The 20,788-nt window shown below is 34.2% G+C and overlaps 1 protein-coding gene across 3 annotated transcripts in view; it reads left to right on the top strand.

Annotated features, from left to right (window-relative positions):
- The window catches only part of LOC142344850 (uncharacterized), a 217,935-nt gene that overhangs the window by 176,619 nt on the left and 20,528 nt on the right, over positions 1 to 20,788 (top strand). For 2 of the 3 annotated variants that reach the window (XM_075396870.1, XM_075396869.1), the window contains exons 20-25: positions 7,300 to 7,427; positions 7,707 to 7,907; positions 8,279 to 8,341; positions 8,920 to 9,096; positions 15,440 to 15,590; positions 16,133 to 16,276. In XM_075396870.1, the coding sequence (XP_075252985.1) occupies positions 7,300 to 7,427; positions 7,707 to 7,907; positions 8,279 to 8,341; positions 8,920 to 9,096; positions 15,440 to 15,590; positions 16,133 to 16,276 (864 nt within the window). Of the gene's footprint in view, positions 1 to 7,299; positions 7,428 to 7,706; positions 7,908 to 8,278; positions 8,342 to 8,919; positions 9,097 to 15,439; positions 15,591 to 16,132; positions 16,277 to 18,037; positions 18,055 to 20,788 lie in introns of all 3 variants that reach the window. The other variant, XM_075396871.1, reaches the window with a different exon arrangement.

Genomic DNA, 20,788 nt, shown 5'->3' with positions numbered 1-20,788 from the left:
TCTATCCGTTTTTGGGGTAGAAGGTGTAGCTGGTACTGATGGGGCTGTAGATGGGCCTGCTTGATCGGGGAAACGTACTTTGGATTGAGTAGTGTGCTTAAATTGCAGAAGTGTTTCCTCATCAGACTGTGACATCATCAAAACGTTGTGAACGCTATTAGCAATTCGTTGAAAATTATTGAATTCTTTATCCAACTGATCGGTAGAGTGACCTCAGGCAAAAAGCGAATGAGGAATGTTGACATTCTCGATTTTGTCATTAGAATTTAGTCATTCTAATTGTTTGCTATTTCGCGTAACTTCGGGATGTTCTCAATTTCGCGGTGCAAATGCTCGGCAAATTTTTTCATTGGAATGCGGATTATTCGAGGCCGGTTTTATAAGTCGATTTCGAGCGCCAAAATCAGTATAATTTTCTGCATTCAATAAAGAGCCTTTCGGACTGCGTTTTATTACGACCTATTTGGCAACTGTGAATTGCTCATCATACGTGGAAATATTAACAGCTTTTTGTTGAGGCTCGCGCGAAATTTAATTCACCAGTCTCATTTTCGGGCCAGGGCGATGATCTATTGAGAAATCAAAAAGTAAAAGTCTATCAATCCAACGTGTAAGACGACTATTACAAGATTTGTTAGCTCTGTTTTCGCTCATTATAGATAATAATGAACTGTGATTCATTATAACGGTGAAGGGCTTACCATAAAAGTAATATTTGAAATGTTCTATGGACCAAACGACACCCAATAATTCAAGCTCGTTAATGCTGTATCGATCTTCAACTGAATTTAAGAAACGCGATGCAAAAGCTACCGTATGCCATCCGTTTGGAGTTTGCTGTTCCAATGCGCAGCCCAAACTTTTTCGAGAGGCATCGCATTTTATTCGTGTTTCCAAATCTGGGTTAAAGTGTTTATTTTCCGTTGTTTCTGCAATTTTGCGTTTTTATCAATTTAAAATGCTGTTCATGCTCATCTCTCCAGACAAATTTTGTATTTTTCTCAAGTAGAGGTCTAAGTGGGTGACACATTTGAGACAAGTTTGGTATAAATTTGCCTAGACCATGTACTGATCCCATAAAAGATCGCAATTTTTTGAGATTTGAAGGTGAGGATAATTTTTCAATGGCGTCAGTTTTATTTGATAATGGTGTTATGCCCGATTGAGTGATACGATGTCCGAGCCATTCAATTTGATCTTTCGCAAAATGGCATTTTGTTAAATTAATTCAAAGATTTTCAGGTTATTAAACATTTTCGTACAAGATTGTGATTGTGTTCAATTCTACCTCTACTCACTATCGTCCAGAAAACAGAATTTATTAGTCAGACCGGAGAGTGTACAATTGATTGCTTTCTGAATTTCGGCAGGCATTTCCGTTAATCCATAAAACCCCCTTTTAAAGCGGTAAGTGCTAGTCATATCCCCGCTGAAAATTTCAAAATTACAATGGCGGGCCGTATCGTTATGCAAATTTAATTGGCTATAAGCGTACTGCAAATTTAATGTCGTAAAATAGGCCGTTCCTTTCGGTGCGTTTGACAGTGTTTGTGAAATGTTTTGAAACAAAGAATCGATATTTGGCACTGGTACTTATTTTTATGAATTGCTTTGCTCGAGATCTTCGAATCTAAGGCCATTTTGATTGATTGGTCCTTATTGACTGTGATAACAATTGGGTAAATGAAAAACTGGTCGGACCAATTGGATAGTTTTTCATTATGTCCTTCATTTAGTAATTTTTCCAGTTCGATTTTTACTTTTGGTTGAAGATGGATTGGTACTTTTCTCCCTTTTGGTGTGTGACACGATAATTTCTATGGAACTTTGAAGTGACAGTATGATGTTTTGATTTTCCAATTCTCGAAATTAATTCCGGAAATTTGTTAGCTAGAGAATGTTTTGTTACACAAGTTGTTCGATTGTATTTACTTCTGTTTTTGGGCTAGGCTTTTGTGAAATAGTTATTCCTAATTGATCAAATAGATCACGTCCAAGAATAGGTCGGAAACCGTCTGTGACTACCGTTTTTTCCTTTTTGATTTTTCCAATCATTAATGCTAACTGGTGTTTTCAATGTTCCGAGCGTTTCAACTATATCGTAGAAGGATTTAAGATCGAGTGGTTTTTCTCTGACCATTGTGCTTGCATACAGTTAAACATTATCTCCTTAGCAAGTGACCTATTTATGATAGTGCACCCACTACCAGAATCGAGAAGCAAATGGCAGTCAGTATTTCCAATTGTTGTTATGCTTTAAAGCGATCGGTGGTGTATTAAGGTTTTCCAACATTGCAACATAATTGTCGTCAGAAGAGTCGTATTCAGAAATATACTTTTCATTGTAGTTTATAAAAATAATTTTTTGACTTTCCGATTGTTCTGAATTTTAAGAATTTTCTACATTAGTGATGCGAGTATCTTATACCATACGAGATCTTATCTGATACGAGAATTTTTTGTGTTATTTAATTTTTTTCGACATACCTTTGCAAAACTATTGAGCAGACCACAGTGATTACATTTCTTACCCAGAGAAGGGCAAACCTGGAGATATATTGAAGTCCTATTCTGGCCACAACCCCTACACTGTTAATTTGCTGCTCGATTGATTGAAATTCTGCCTGACTGATTTACACGGTCATTCGCGCCGAGGAATCTATTGAATAATTGTATTGCATTGATTGCGTTGCCATTTGAATTGTTGCTGTTGTTGCTGGAAGATAGTCGTAGTTGGTTTTGATGCATATTGACAGCTATACTGAGGGCTCTGTCCGGATCTATTGTATCACGAAGGATTTCTCGTTGAATATCATCATCCAACATATTGGTGATGAAAATGTCTCTGATTATCACTTCCTCACGATTTTCGAAATAACAATTTTCTGCTAATTCTTTCAAGATGCCGTAGAATTCTTCTACCGTTTCACCCTTTTTCTATTTCCTCGAGAAGAAAACATAGTGATTGAAAGTGATGTTTCAAGGTCGAATAAAAGCTATTTCCATCATTTCCCAGTTTTTGAGAGTAGAAAGGTCGTAGATGTTATCATGGGGGAAATTTTTGCGTTAAAAGACGTCTTCCTTCCGTTCCAATGCTGAGGTAGAGAAGTGGAACACACTTCTGATCGCATAGTGGCCATGGTCTTTGCTACACAAGACACCTGCCCCCGTGTTTTTTGGCATTTCAATTCCCATTGAAGCTTCAACTGACTAGTGCGGATTTGACGATCCCGTTCTGTTTGGTCTGTTGCATCCCCGATGGTCATTTCATATTGTGGCTCTTTCGGTAGTCTTACGTGTGTTGGTTATGGTTGAAATAGTGTGTCCAGCGTTATGTTCTCTCTTGCAAGAACTGCTAGCTTCACTTGGTTTTGCCACTTCTCCCATCTTATTGGAGGGTCTGATGTAGCCGGTTCCCAAAACTGTTCGATTGAAAGTGGAGTTTTGTATGATTCGCGAGTTGACTGCGCCATATCGTAGAGAAACTGTTTTTTGTAGTCGAGAGTGCTTGATTTGCGAAATTACGATTTTAGATAACGCGAAATGTTTAGTGATTTCGCGGAGCGTTTCCACTACTAAATTTGTATTTAATAGACTAATCTTTCTGAGCCTCACTTTAGAGTGGTATTCGCGTCGCGATTACAACGTAAACTTTTAGACTTGTATTTCGCTTATCACTTAGCTTGAGTGGTATTTGCGTCGCGATTACAACGTAAACTTTTAGACTTGTATTTCGCTTGATCATAACATATCATAACTTTAAAAGGAAAATTGCGGCAAAACAATTTTACAGACAGCATTATTAGAAAATTAAATCATGACATTAATGTAAACAAGTTAACAGGCATGAACAAGGAAGATTTGATCTTCAGATCAAGATTGAACAAAAATAATAAATGACTAAACTAAACTAAATTTAAAGTTAAATAAAATTAGGGGATTTAGCACTACAAATGAATGACCATTGTATGACTATATCACAGAAATAATGAACTGTGGGGATTTAAAAAAGGTTAACATAAATGTTGAAAATTTACCCAATATAAACCAACTAAAATTTCTCGCTGTTTCAAGCGGCAGTTTTTGAAACATTCCTATTAATCTGTTTATGTTGCATTACACATATCAAACATCAGATGGTTTTTCCGTACGCAGTCGGAGTAATTAACTATCAGATATCTTAGCCGATTTCCAAAAACTACTGTTTTCAAAAATTTTTGGAGTTTTTTCAGCATTAAGTTGCTGCAAATATCTGGCTTGAAACGCCTATATCATCTCTAAAAGATAGGCAAAAGAGAAGAAATTGAGTTACCCAATTGTTAACAGTTAAAATTGTGTCGAGTTTCTAACTAACTTCTGACCATGTCACTTCATTATGAAAAATTTTGATTTTTGGCGCAAAAAAGAAGCGGCTGTTAAACTCTTTCGTTGTTTTTACAGGTTGTCCAAACTTACTTACCAGAAAGTGATCCATATACGTTATGGTGATCCATATATATTATGGGAATTGATTTTTTTCTTTCATTTTTACCAGAAAAAGTTACTAAAAAACTTTTAACAGGAGTCTAAAAAACTATCTGCCAGCCGGGAATGACCACCATGAAAGAATCTTACCAAGCATGAAATGTCATATATAGAAAATTAGACCATAGAACGGACATTGTGTGGGAATTTACTAACCATAGAATTGATCATAAGTGGAATTTCAGCCATCATAAAAAGAACCAAAAATGAAAACTTTCTACTCATAAAAAAGGACCATTTATGGATTTATGGTTACCTATAAGTAACCAAAAATGGTCATTTTTATGAGCAGTAAGTTTTCATATTTAGTCCATTATATATCATTAGAAAAACTTCCCTTATGCTCCATTCTAGGGTGAGTATTTCCCTTATGCTCCATTTCTAGGGTGAGTTGACAGCGCTATCTCGTAGAGAAATTGTTTTTTGTAGTCGAGAGTGTTTGATGTGCGGAATTACGATTTTAGTTAACGCGAAATGTTTAGTGATTTCGCGGAGCGTTTCCACTACTAAATTTGTATTTAATAGACTAATCGTTCTGAGCCTCACTTTTGAGTGGTATTCGCGCTGCGATTACAACGTAAACTTTTAGACTTGTATTTCGCTTAGCGAAATTAGGATTATATCAGATATTTTGAATTGAGCGATCTGCGCAGCAAAATTCGAAATAAGAGAGTCAACTGAAAATTGAATTTAGAATCAAGAGCATGAATAAATATGAACTAAAAAAAATTGATCAGCGATTTGATCATAACATATCATAACTTTAAAAGGAAATTTGCGGCAAAACAATTTTACAGACAGCATAATTAGACAATTAAATCATGACTTTAAAGTAAACAAGTTAACAGGCATGAACAAGGAAGATTTGATCTTCAGATCAAGATTCAACCAAAATAATAAATGACTAAACTAAACTAAATTTAAAGTTAGATAAAATTAGGGGATTTAGCACTACAAATGAATGACCATTGTATGACTATATCACAGAAATAATGAACTGTGCGGATTTAAAAAAGGTTAAGATAAAAGTTGAAAATTTACCCAATATAAACCAACTAAAATTTCTCGCTGTTTCAAGCGGCAGTTTTTGAAACATTCCTATTATTCTGTTTATGTTGCATTACACATATCAAACATCAGATGGTTTTTTCGTACGCAGTCGGAGTAATTAACTATTAGATACCTTAGCCGAGTTCCAAAAACTAGTGTTTTCAAAAATTTTTGGAGATTTTTCAGCATTAAGTTGCTGCAAATATCTAGCTTGAAACGCCTATATCATCTCTAAAAGATAGGCAAAAAAGAAAAAATTGAGTTACCCAATTGTTAACAGTTAAAATTGTGTCGAGTTTCTGCCAGCCGGGAATGACCACCATGAAAGAATCTTACCAAGCATGAAATGTCATATATAGAAAATTAGACCATAGAACGGACATTGTGTGGGAAATTACTAACCATAGAATTGATAATAAGTGGAATTTCACTTATCATAAAAAGAACCCAATATGAAAACTTTCTACTCATAAAAAGGACCATTTATTGATTTATTGTTACTTATAAGTAACCAAAAATGGTCATTTTTATAAGCAGTAGGTTTTCATATTTAGTCGTTTACCTCATTAGAAAAATTTCCCTTATTCTCCATTCTAGGGTGAGTATTTCCCATATATGGTCCGTTCTATGGTCTAATTTTCCATATTTGGCGTTTCATGATTGGTCAGTTTCTTTCATGGAGGTCAATCCGGGCTGGCAGATAGCTTTTTGAAATCCTATTCATTTCCTTAAAATAAGCATTTATTCCTAACTTTTTCTGGTAGATTCGTCTGGATATTGTCTTGAAAAAATGTGATGAAGGAAATTTAGGAGTTTTTAGAAGCCCGGATTGACCGCCATGAAAGAAACTGACCAATCATGAAACGCCAAATATGGAAAGTTAAACCATAGAACGGTCCATATATGGGAAATTCCTAACCCTAGAATGAAGCATAAGGGAAGTTTTTCTAATGATATAAAGGACTATATATGAAAACCTACTGCTCATAAAAATGACCATTTATGGTTACTTATAAGTAACCATAAATCCATAAATGATCCCTTTTTATGCGTAGAAAGTTTTCATATTTGGTTCTTTTTATGGTAAGTAAAATTCCACTTATGATCAATTCTATGGTTAGTAATTTTCCACACAATGTCCGTTCTATGGCCTAATTTTCTATATATGGCATTTCATGCTTGGTAGGTTTCTTTCATGGTGGTCAATCCAGGCTGGCAGATAGTTTTTTAGACTCCTGTTAAAAATTTTTTACTAACTTGTTCTGGTTGATTCGTCTGGATATTTTCTTGAAAAATGTGAGGTTAAAAATTGAGTTTTTCGGATAGTTTGCCTTCTTGACTTGGCAACTTTTATTTTGACTGTATCATTATTCATGTTTTTGTATCATTATTTTCATTTGTATCATTATGTTGTATTATTTTGTATCATTATTCCAAAGGATTCACATATAAATTTTGTGGTAATAAGACAAAAATGATATAACTAATCCCCCTAGTTCTCTTATCTTTTTCTGAATAATTTATTTTTCGACATTTGCTTGCCCAATTTTCGTCGGTATGCTTTAAGAATATACCCCCCAACCCCCATTTTTATATACCAGACTATATACCACAGTTATGGTATATACGCTCTATGCCCCTCCCCCGCTTAGATGAATATTATGGAAAAAAAACTATTCAGTGTTTAAGATAGTCACTATAAAAACAACCTACTGATTATTTTAGGTTCTGCTGGCTAAGCACAAGTGCAGTGACACTTTGGTAGCAGTGAAGACCCTCAAGAAAGAGATGCTGATACAGGAGGATGGAGTCCAGTGCGCTCTAGTGGAGCGAAGAGTCATGAGCATGTCCAGGTACCAAATCCTTTCGATTTTGATTTAAAGTGTTTCATCTAAAGCTTAAAAATCAGTGAACTAATAATGATAAAAGTGTTTTCCACTTTTTCCAGTTTTCGATCAATTTTAGAGGGTGGACGCCTTGAACCTGGAGATTCGTAGCGCTTATCACCACTGAAATAATCTATTTTGTATCAATTATTTATAATAACTTTTTATATCTGTGATAACAACGCGGTCAAATATACACAATCAATAGTGAAGCGACTCTTGATAAAACAGTTTCTCATTTTACAGCAGTTGTACCACTGGCAACAATCTGAGTGGAAGTGGAACAGGTGGAAGTGGAGGTGGATCCACTGGCCACTCATTTCTGGTGTCCCTCTTCTCATCCTTCCAGACTATGGACAGACTATACTTTGTAATGCAGTACCTCCCAGGAGGGGATCTGATGGGACTTCTGCAGAAACAGGGCAAGATGAAGGAACCCGAAGTCGTGTTAGTTAAAAAAAACAAATCCTTGCTAATTCCTCATTTTCTCATTTATAGTCCACCACATGTAATCTTTTTCCTTGAGAAGAACATGGTTGAAATCGCATCATAAAATTATGCTCTTTTCGAAATTTGAGACCCAAAACGACCAGTGAGTTTTCTGTGTTAAAATGCCTTTAATTGAATTTCTTTCAGGTTCTTTTAGATAACTTTTTAAGATCATTTTTTGATTTTAGCGAGTCACTGTAAAGCGATCAACTGCGGAAAAGCATCATTGTAAAGTTCCAATGAGAAAAAACTTTGGGGAGTTTTCTCAATATGATGTGTTATGTTTGAATTCAAATCAAGGCTTAATAGTTTTTCTTGATCTGGTTTAGATTTTATGGTGCTGAAATTGCCACTGCAGTCTTCTATCTTCACAAAAAGGAAGTCATTTACAGGTGAAATTTGTTGTTTAAATAGATTTAAATACAAAAATTTATACAGCATCTCTCAGTTAACATTTTTTTAATTGCGTTTTTTTTTCGTTTCAACCACATCATTCATTTCAAATCCTTGATTTTTGATTTTGTGGGGCTCAAAACCAAACTAATATCAGATATTTTGCTGATTGGGGTGACTTAAAATTTGTTGCAATTTCACACGAGAATAATCTTTCAAGCTGATAGTCTAATGGGAATCAATTATTTTGACCATTTTGCATTAAAACACTTAACAATAAAAGGATACATTTGTTTATAAAGTGCGCGAATTGTTAGTGTAAATCTGTTTTTCCATGAACTTTAAGCCATTTTCCCAGGAATTTATTGAAAAAAAATATGATTCAAAAGTACGGTATGAAATTGCAAGTTTTACATTTGATTATTTGGAAGTTGCCAATAACTTGCCATCAGCGAACGTACTAGTGTTATCATTGTTGTGAACTGATCAAAAACTCAAGAATAAATTTTCGGTCAATTAATTTGGATGCCGAACGTAGCTGCTAATGCTTATTCTTAAACTGGAATCGGTCTTTCAGAGATCTGAAGTTGGACAATGTGATGATCGACGAGGATGGTCACGTGAAAGTGGGTGATTTTGGGATGTGCAAAGATGGAGTGAAGAGAGAGGACTTTGCCAGGACATTCTGTGGCACTCCAGACTACATGGCACCTGAGATTGTCATGAAGAAACCATATGGAATGTCATGCGACTGGTATGTAAAACCATTGCGTTTATCGAAGTTTCCCTCTCATTATTCTCCACGGACGCAAGATTTAGTTAATTTTCCGCAAATCTTATTGCAAAAATGTGCCCTAATCATTTTGTAGCTTGTATCATGGAAGACCATCAGTTATTAAACGATGAAGGATGAAGCTTCCGCTTCACGTGTCTATTTGTCTAGTAAGAGTCATCAAACAGAATTTTGTTATTTCGAATTATTATCGTATAAGATCTGATAAGATACTTAATCACAACATATAAGATCTTTTGAAAACTAATCAAAACTTATAAAGTTTTCGGGTCTAGGAAAAAACCCCGACGGAAAAAAACGACGGAAATAAAACCCCACGGAAATAAACCACCACGGAAATAAACCCCCTCGGAAACAAACCCCCACGGAAATAAACCCCCACGGAAATAAACCCCCAATTTAAAAATTCGATCAGTTGTAATAGTTTCATATCAAGTCCCATGGCCCGCGAAGCCTGGCCAAACGCGCTAAATGCGCAGCTCTTGTTAGGTTTTTAAAGGTTATTAGGTACCTACCAAACCCCATGTATTGACAATATTTTTCGCTAGTAAAATCTTACAAAACAATTTTTTTGTACATGCATAATAATGAGTTGCTTATTATAAACTAATCAACAAATAGGCCATAAGTAAATTATTAGCAAACTTCAAAACTTTACTTTCACAACCTTACGCCTTTTGGTAAAATTCATGTAAAAACTTATGCTATATCACAAAATCTTTTAGTGATCACTCATTGAAATAAAACACTTAAGTACTTAGAGCTAAGCAATTAGACTATCAAACTTGGAAGTTATGTTTTTTAAGATATTTCTCCTATGAAAAAGCTTTATTTTCAATCGATGTCTGTACGAAACCTTTGAATAATGTACAAGAAGAGCATGTTTAAAACGTTTGAACAGTTCTCCACTTTTGAAGACACTAATTTAACTTGATTAGCCTTGGGTTTATTTATAATGTCTTACCAGATCGAATAAGTTCTCAGAAGCCCTTATCAAATCTAAAAGTTATTATGCAGTCGTTTCAGATTTCAGTAAAAAAATGTTTGTAAGCTAGAATTTTTATTGCGTGCAATCTCATAATGTTGAATCTCATAATGTTGAATCATGCGAGCCGTAACACAAACTAAATATCGTGTACGACTCAATAAAATTTCTTACAGAGTTTACTTGGTCAATCACTCTATTATCTGAACAATCTAGTAGGAAGGGTTAGACAAAATTTTGTTGGATCTGACAAGATAAAAATTAATCCAGAATCATGCAGGTAATCATACAACTTGTGGGTCTCCCGCTTTTCTTGGCTGCTATTAAATATCGCATTGTTAAACGGTTTTTCAAAAAATTTTTTCAACATCACTGCATGAATCACTAAACCTTCAAAATTTTTACTTAGACAATTAATGTACCGAAACTGATTTTTTTTGTGTTAAGTTTTTTATCCTAACAATTGGTCATTTGAAAACAAAAGTGGACTTTATTGTTCTGATTTTCAGATTAAATTATTCACAAAAAATGCAAGGCATCATTATCAAACTGTTGTTCAATTTATTCTGTTAAATTAATCATAACAAAGCAACAAGGCGACTCAGTAATGTGCGATCGGACATAAGGTTCCGACCCCGCTCATCCACAATTTTGGCTTGAGTGTCTACCAAATGAGGAACATAGAAAAACCCGAAAATTCAAGTATTTAAAAAAAATTGGTGTATGAACGAAAAGAAAGTCTCCAAAGCAAATAACTGTGGTGGAGTAAAAATGGCTTATTAGATTGATGATATGTGCAAATATTAAGAAAGCGAGTCAAGACGAACATCAAAATCAAACAACAGCAACAACAAAAATTAATTAAATCAAAAATTTCATGTCCGTTTTAAAAAACAAAACTTGATAACAAAGCCGAAATCTCATCAGAAAAAACTGATATTAATCAAAATAACTTGTAACTCACCAGAAAAGATAAGGGATTAGTCAATGAAGAGGCTTAGTAACAATTAGACAATAAAGAACAAAAACAGTAAAGTTGAAAAATTCGCTTACTTTTTTTAAAATAAATTTCCAAATAATGAAAACCATTAGAAATCAAATAAAATATCCCATAGGTGTACGATTACCAATGCTTCCATAGAAGGAATTAAGAGCTGCTGTATTCAATTTTTTCTACGCGGTTACAAAAGGAACATAGACAGCAAACAAAAAATCAAATAAAACTTGGCAGAAAATGCTTTCGAAACCGTAAAGCCAAACTATGGCCATCAAAATGTGTTCAATTGCACTTTCTGCAACCACCAATAATGTTTTATGTGACCTCTCGTTAAGGAAGCTAGGTAACAAGTAGACAAAATGGAAAACAAAAAGCAAAAATAAGTAACACTTTATTTTTTTTTTCGAAAAAAAATATTTCCAAAGACAAGAACGACATTAATTACAGAATAAAAAATTAGGTTCGTATATTCTTCCAAAAAAACCCATGAGAATTGCAATTATCCAGAATATGTCTCATACCTAAAAAAAAGAACGTCAAACATGACAAAAATCAAAAATTTTTTTACTTTTTTTATTGTCGAAGCCAGTAAAGTCAACGAATTCGTTAGAAACATTAGACTTTGTGACACTAATCCCCTTTTGAGACCTTCCTTTGACAACAATAATGTCATAATCGGCCTGTAATTAACGAGATTAGATAACAAACAGACAATAAAAGGAACAAAATTGCGAAGTTAAAAAGTTTTTTTTTATTTGGAAACCAATTGTTTTCAGAGTCATGAAAGCTATCAGCTATCTACTATAATCAGAAAATCGTCTCATCTATTCTTCCATGGAAAGGCAATGAAATCGGGTCATTGTACAGTAAACTTTAAAACGACTAAAAAGACAAGGTAAAAACGGCAGTTAAAGACAATTTAAAAAAATCAATTAAATTCTTCGAGAAAGTATTGTCGAAGCCGTTAAAATCATAATCTATATCTTCAAGCATTTTAATACTATCAATTGTGCGTTATTTTAAAAGTCAATAATGTGATATATGAACTGTCAATAACGTGATAATGTGGCAAATACTAGAAAACGTGAAAAATGGGCAAATACCTAAAAATTAAGAAAATTTGAAATCTAGTTATATCAAAGCCAGTAGCCATAACTTTAGGCGTAAAACCGCAATTAAAATTGAACTTGATTTCAATAGAAAGAAAAAGCATTCTTTCATTGCAGACAATAAGCTACAAGGCGACCAAAGAAAGAGAAAAATAGAGGCAAAAGTTCAAAAAGTCATTTTTTATTTGAAAGTCAAATACTTTTAAACGTCAAAACGACCATGAGCTTTCAAGTAATCAACTGAATACAATAATGTGGAGCTAATTAGGAACCCAATTGGTACTATCATTAGTGCGCTTTCTTTGACAAGTTCTGTTATTTAATTATTGTAGAAGAGATTGAATTTTTTTTTATAAAAAAGACCGACCGTTTACAATCCGAATTATCTTTTGATTATACCTGTTCAAGATTGGTCAAAAACTAGCCCTGCTAATGCTGTTTGTTCTTTAAGAACACTTAATTATTCGAATGTTACAGATATTGATTTTTTGTTATTTGAAAAATCAAAAATAGATGCTGCGTTTTTGATAATCAACGAGTAAATTTAGCAAAACAAGGTGAGGTTTTAATTACAGAGCACTCTCAAAATTTGAAACAAAAAAGCCCCCTTTTGAGTCTACAAAATTTGTGTTAGTGGTGTTTGGGTCTGTTTTTGCTGTAAATTTAATCAAAATGGACTAAAGAACCTTATTTCGTGCTGTTTTTGAAGAAAAAGTCTTTATTTTGAAATATTTAGCCAGAATTTTTGACAAAAAATAATAAAAATTGCCTACAATATTTTTTTTGATTTTTTTTTTGTTTTTACAAATTAAAATCAACAACACTTCAACAAAAATTAACAAATTATAGTAAAATTGGCGAAGTTTTAATCAAAAATTCCGGAAAAAGTGTATAAATTCTCGCCGGAGTTCACACAAAATTTGAACCTCGATCACTCACTGTAAAAAACGAAAATTAAAAAAATCTTTTAATTCCATATTCTACGGTGGACAAGCTTTCTAATGATACCAGTCTCAACTCTCTACGATGAATATATGGATCGGCCAAAATTGACTGAACAAAAAAAACCGTTTGAGTATATAGTTCATTCCCCCTCAAGAGGGGTCGGAACAATAAAGCGAAGTGAGAATTGACCGAAAACATTAAAATTGAGACAGTAGATGAAAAATTGTTTTTTGTTCCTTTGGTGTAAACGATGAAGTAATTTACGAGTCATGGCCATGCCATGGTCCAAATGTGTTTAACTAAAAACTCATTTTTACAAAATTAGTTTGTCTCAAAGAAAATTGGAATGAAGTGATTCTAATACGTTTTTTTTCAATATGAAACGTCGACTGAGAGATAGAACTACACGAAACAATGGCGAAATTGAGGCTCATTATCCAATTTTTTTTTTTAAAAAGGTGAAAAACTCAACAGAAAAACTCAAAATGTTCAAAAGTTAATTAAATCAATAAATTCAGATCATACGTATAATATGTATCATGACATCAGTTGTTTTTCATTTAATTTTTCTAAATTAATTTTTTTTAAAAATATTGAAAAACAACTCACCTAAATGTTTCTCTTCGAAACAAAACGGCTAGTGAAAGACCTGTAAGCGTGTGTGTGTCTGAGAGTGAATCTTGGACTAACAAAAAATTGATTTCTGAAATTTGGAATGATGGGTTGGTAGTAAACTTTTCCTTCTCGAGGCGAAGGTATTTTTTTTAGAAGTTTTGACATAATAAATGCCAATATTTATTTTTGGAAAACGTAAGAAAATCATTAAATGCTGAAGAAGCGTAACGTTTGAAATAGCTTTAAAGCTTTATGACAAAACAACAATTTTTTTACGCAAGACTATTACCTGTTGAGGTGAAGATTCTAGACAATAGGTGAAGATGTACGCTCTGTTTTGTTCATTGTTTTACAGCAATACTTTAGCTGAGTCGAGGCCAGGCGATGTTGTTGAAACTAAACTCAAATTTTGCTGCAGCATCCGAGTGATGTTAGCCCTGTTTGTTTCAATAGGTTCTTTTAATGTTTTTTTTTGTACAAATTTGGAAATAGTTGCAATTCATGTCTTTGTTTGCAAAAGCTTGCAATTTCGACACTATTTCAGAAAAGTAATTTAACATTGCGTTTGAACTAGGGTTTAGAAACAAATTTTTACGACGTTTTGAAAAGTTCACCCAGGTCGAGGTGGCCAGACCGAAGTGACCCCTGATCAGACGAGTTTCGAGCGCACACATGTTCCCGGTGCGCTCGAATTACATGGTCTGGAAAAGGCTTCGAGCGCACTTTTGTCTGGACAATGGTCTGGAACTTGCCTGATCAGAGGCCACTTTGTTCTGGGACGGTCTGATCAGAGGTCACTTTGGTCTGGGACGGTCTGATCAGAGGCAGTTTCAAGCGCACACTAGTCTGATCAGAGGCCGATTCGAGCGCACACTAGTCTGACCAGAGACCAATTCGAGCGAAATTTTTTTCAATTTTTTTTTGTTACTGACTTTGGTTGTCTCGGGTAAGAGACAACAATAAAACAGCATTCTGATCGGAACTTCATCTGAAAATCTGACGGGTTTGATCAGAACCAAGGGGTCCAGCTGATAACAAATGCCGGTCCCCTCAAGTAAAGATTTTGAATCAAAGTAGATCAAGACGTTTTTCTGCAGAGCTGTCTAAGTTCATTTTTTCAGTTAAAAGCGTAAAAAAATGGCATACCCAGTGATTTTTTGATGATTTTTTTTCGATTTACTTTCTTTAACAATACTTTCCGGATTGTTTTTTTTGTTAGTTGAATATAAGATTGATAAAATGATAGATGAAATGAATATATTATAACGATATTGAGAGATTTGTTCATGTTCAAAATCATTCTCTGATCAGAGGTGATTTCGAGCGCACTTTAGTCTGGGACAATATTTCGAGCGCACTTTAGTCTGGACAATGGTCTGGAACTCGTCTGGACAATGGTCTGGAACTTGTCTGATCAGGGGTCACTTCGGTCTGGAACTTGTCTGGTCAGAGGCGGCTTCGAGCGCACTTCGAGCGCACAATGATCTTCGAGCGCATACTCGTCTGATCAGAGGTCACTTCGGTCTGGGACGGTCTGATCAGAGGTCCCACTTGTCTGGGACGGTCTGATCAGAGGTGATTTCGAGCGCGACCTCAACCTGGGCAGACTTTCAAACGTTTGGTGAACTTTTCATATTGTTTATGCGACTTCAGGTGGAGTTTTGGTATCTGTATATACGAGATGTTGTCAGGATACCCTCCATTTGAGTCTGATGATGAGGAAGATCTCTTCCACTGTATAGCCATGCTTCCCATCAACTTCCCTAAAATTCTCTCCAAGGAAGCACATCAACTATGCAAGCAGGTATAAACTACATCTTTGGCTATTTTGGCGATTTCTCGGCTAACTGTAAGTAACTTAATTGGATATTTTTCAGCATTTCTGAACCTGGACATAAACTTACCCCCTTTACTCAGCCGAGTCTTGCTCAAGTCTGCTATGCGTAAAATTAACATGATCAGTACTGAATGATAGTTTTGATTCAGTACTGATATTTTACTGTTTTCATTGCAGATATCGACTCAGCGTTAGGTGCGGGTAGCTTTCTAAAAGATTATACCCAAAACAATTTAAGTTGTTAAGGTACTTAAGCAAAATAATTTAGAGAAATAATTTAGAGAAATAAGTCAGATTACATTGGGGGAAGCGTAACTCTCAAAAAAGTATTTTTAGATGTCAGCAAGAAAAAAAATGACTTTTTTTACATTTTGAGTACACTGGAGTTGGATCAAAGGGCTTACTTCGGCCAGCGCCGAATGCATTTGGGTTTGGGACCTGAGCTTTGGGTACGAAGTTAAAATTTTGCTGAGGTTAAAAACCTATTTTTTGAGGTATGTGTTCTTTAGCTGCTAATGAAAGACCCCGAAGAGAGACTGGGATTCGACACAGTGACAGAGGAGAGTGACATCCAATCACAGCCCTTCTTCAGACGAATAGACTGGGAGGCACTGGCCATGCGGGAGATACAGCCTCCATTCGTACCAAACATGGTTAGACAAACACATATTAAATTGATATTAACATTAAACTCCGAAACTTTTTGGGATTGGATTAAAAAGTTTTGTGTAAAAGAGAAGTATAGATGTTTCAGAAAACAACAAAAACACAGAATCTCACAAAAACTGCTTCGGCTTGCAATTCTTTGCACTGCAAATTGTGGTTTTTGTGTCTTTTTTCACACCCGAAATTGTGGAAGAAAAACTACAAGTAATTATTACAGTTTAAACCGGTCAATTTACTCAGTTGCGGCTATCAAGGTCTTTTTTGAGAGATAGAATATATGTTTCTGCAGGCAAAACTTCAGGATGAAAAAATCTCTGTTGTCCCTAGTTGAGACGATCGGATCAAAACTACAAAAAATTTGTTAGAAACCTTTAGTATGCTCGGTTTCATTCGCGGTTTTGAACGCAAGAGAGATTCGGTATGTTCGGTTTTAGAAGAATGGGTATGTTCGGTAGTTAAACGTAAGACATCATTGGTATGTTTGGTATTCAAAAGTAAGAGAGTGTCGGTTTGTTCGGTTTTAGACTTGACAAAAACTTTGCATAGGAAATTTGGATTTTTCTGATTATAAATTAGTAAAACGTTGTGATAGCATGTATTTTGCTAGAATTTAAACTACATAATACGGAAAATATCTGAAATATTGTTCAAAGTTATTGATAACTCTTCTCTAGCACTTTTTCAAAATTAATTGACAAAGTATAAATTTCTTGTTTTTATTTTGTTCAAAAGTCTAACATAATTTTTGAAGATTGAAGAAAATTCTGTTGAGTAATTCATCTTAACTGAGTTCCGACATACTTTTTTGTAGTCTATAAGCAAAATGTTTTACGTTTGGTTAATTTTGAAACCGAACATATTGACCGTTACTCTCTTACGTTTTGTTCAAATTTTGTTTAAAACCGATCTTAATTGATTACTTCGACTAAAAAATTGTAGGAACTTTTGTCCATTTTTGGCTGCAAAAAAAACGATACCGACGATTTCTTATGTTTAAAAACCGGAAATTTCTCGACTGGTGTTGTTGGGTATTTGCTCTCTCATCCATCTGAATCGCAACTGGCGTAACTGGTATTGAAAAAACTGAATTGTTAGCATGAGATAAAATAAAATCTTCCCAACTAAAATGTAAACAAGAATCAGATTTAACTTCAAATACTTCGACTAAATCTTTGATCTACGACGGGAGATTTATGCGAAAAAATTTGATGAATGGACGCGACAACCAGAAATGTCTGGTAACGAGGTTGCCTGAACTTTTAGTTCAATGTCCAACTTTGACGCTTCTATGTTTTTGAAATTTTTTGCATTGAGTGGATAAGAACTATCTTCATACATATATGAGGTTGTGATTAATAATTTTGGGGCAAAGATAACTTTTGTAGTCAATTTCTGATGGGCTAAGAAGAAGAGATCGATTTGTTTTCTTTTCTTTTCTGTTCAATGTTTTCAGGAGACATCACTGGACAGCTTCCGGCTTAAACAAATAATTCTCAAGCGCTGTCACTACTAATCTATTGTGCAATCTTTGCGTTGTTTAAAAACTCGAATCTAGTCTAATCTATAGTCAATTTTGAGTAAACAGAAAGTTTTTTGTATGAAAAGAGTAATTGTTCTAATTTCGTCTGGTTCATACATTTGGTTATTTAAATTTATTTAAATTAATGATTTCTTGATATGTTTAGTTACCTGAATTAGCTGTTTACAAGCTCTTCAGAAATTGGTGTTAATATTGCGGTGTGTTTTAGCGGTATTGGAAAGTAAAGTTAATTGTTTTACCTACTTCCAGTTATTTGCCATTTGCACAATCTAATTAAGATCTTAATTTTGTCCAATAATTCATTAACTTCTATTAGTCTTTAGTACTCACTTCATAACTCATTTCAAACTCACTCACCAGAATTGTAAACTTCATTGAGATTCTCATGTTAGATAGCCGTTAAGATAACAATTTAGGCTATTATTGAAACATTAATGTGCAACCATCGAGCAAACTCACATATACCTTTCTTCAAGTTGTACGATAACAACAGTGAAACAAAAATTGATAAATTTTATACTGACATCAAAGATCTCAATTCTCCTGACAAAACACAGACTGACTTTTTTCTTGAAAAACTTGCAAATTTCATGAAAAAAGTTTGAAATGTCTTAGAAAGATCTAGAAGGAAGACTTACCTTCATAAAACATGTAGAAAATTTGTACAATTCTTACGCATCTTGCAGCTTCTCGCCTAGAACCAATTTAGGTTATTATTAAAATATTTTACTTTTCGTCTTATGTGCAACCATCGAGCAAGCTCACCATTAGGTGGCCAGTGTCTGATTTTTCGAGTAAATTTGGCTAATTTTTATACTATTTTCTTCGACCATGGTTTACCCGGGCTGACCAAAAGTTTTAATCATAGAACTTTCATATTATGGACCATTGACTTCATAATTCAAAAAAGTTTTTAAAGATTGGTAAAATTATAACTTTGCCATAAATGAAAGTTCTATGACTATAACTTTTTCATAAATGGAAGTTTTATGACTACAACTTTTCCATAATATGGAAGTTCTATGGTTACTACTCTTCCATAACAACAGAAGGGAGGCATTTGAAGAGTCTTGGTTTTTTCGTGAGTCCTCATGAGCTTCTTAAACTACAAGGGAAAACAGTTTTGAGTGTTTTTCTAGAAGAATAAGCAAAAATGGAGGCTCTTTTTTTCCAAGACATATAGCTAAAATCTAAAATCCCGGATAAGCAAGGAACATTATAGCACATCATAGAAGAAAGAAACAACGCACAATTAAAATACAGCACATGGGAGAAGGTGCCTGTAAGGGCACAAAGGGATGGACATTTAACAAAAAATCGGTTTTTTAAAAAAAAATTTTTAGCCCCCAGATTTTAAACGAAGACGCCAAACCAAAAAAGCTGGTGCCTTACAATCCTTATGGATAGAAAACACTACCAAAACAGTATGGGTAACATTGAACAACTAATTGACCCAGAAGGTCGCATTATATTTTTTAAATAAGATTGACTTTTTGAGAAACCCTTGACGAAATTGCAGAACTTGAACTTATACATCAATTATGGGAAAATTTCTCATTCCATAGCCAACGTTAGCCTAACACACGATTGTCATGTCAATTTGAGCAACCAAAGCCCACTGGTAAAGAAATGAGAGCAGTTTTTACATAAAAAACGGTCGAAAAATCTGCGTTACCGAACTACACGCTTTTTTATGTATCAAATTTTAAGCATTGACCCAGAAGAAAAATCTCTGGGTGTTTTACCATCCTTATGGATAGGAGGCACCGCCAAAATAGTATGGGTAGTATTGAACAGCTCATTGGGCCAAAAGGTCCCATTATATTTTTTAAATAAGATGGACTTTTTGAGAAACCCTTGACGAAATTGCAGAATTTGAACTTATACATCAATTATGGGAGAATTTCTTATTCCATAGCCAACGTTAACCTAACACACGATTGTCATGTCAAATTGAGCAACCAAAGCCCACTGGTAAAGAAATGAGAGCAAATTTTACATAAAAAACGGTCGAAAAATCTGCGTTTCCGAACTACAAACTTTTTTATCTATCAAATTTTAAGCATTGACCCAGAAGAAAAATCTCTGGGTGTTTTACCATCCTTATGGATAGGAGGCACCGCCAAAAAAGTATGGGTAGTATTGAACAGCTCATTGGGCCAAAAGGTCCCATTATATTTTTTAAATAAGATTGACTTTTTGAGAAACATTTGACGAAATCGCAAAACTTGATGTTATATACCACTTCTGGAAAATTTTCTTGATTCTTGGCCGTCAAAAGCCTAACGCACGGTTGTTATACTACTTTGAGCAGCCTAGACTTAGTAGTAAAGAAATGAGACACATTTTCACATAAAAAACGATCTAAAAATTTGCGTTTCCGGCCAACACCTACTTTGTAAAACAATTTTTTAAGCATTGACTCAAAAGAAAAATTTCGGGTTGTTATAACATCTTTATGGATAGGAGACACTACCAAAAAATTATGGGAAACATTGAACAACTCCTTCACCCAGGAAGTCCTGTTACATTTTTTAAATAAGACTGACTTTTTGAGAAACATTTGACGAAATCGCAAAATTTGATGTTATATACCACTTCTGGCAAATTTTCTTGCTTCATGGCCAACAATAGCCTAAAGCACGCTTGTTATACTAATTTGAGCAGCCTAGAATCAGTAGTAAAGAAATGAGACAATTTTTTACATAAAATACGATCTAAAAATTAGCGTTTCCGGCCAACACCTATTTTGTATAAAAATTTATTAAGCATTGACTAAAATAAAAAAATCTCGGGTTGTTCTAACATCTTTATGGATAGGGTGCACTACCAAAAGATTATGGTTCACATCGAAAAGCTCCTTCACCAAGAGGGTCCCATTATATTTTTTAAATACAATAGACTTTAATTAAGTAATAGACTTTTTTAAGTACAATAAAATTATATATCACACATGAGA

The sequence above is a fragment of the Convolutriloba macropyga genome, chromosome 8 (assembly GCF_964194025.1).
Source record: "Convolutriloba macropyga chromosome 8, txConMacr16.3, whole genome shotgun sequence".
NCBI lineage: Eukaryota > Metazoa > Xenacoelomorpha > Acoela > Convolutidae > Convolutriloba > Convolutriloba macropyga.
Note: the sequence above shows the minus strand (reverse complement) of the source record. Positions and strands in the feature narration are given on the sequence as shown.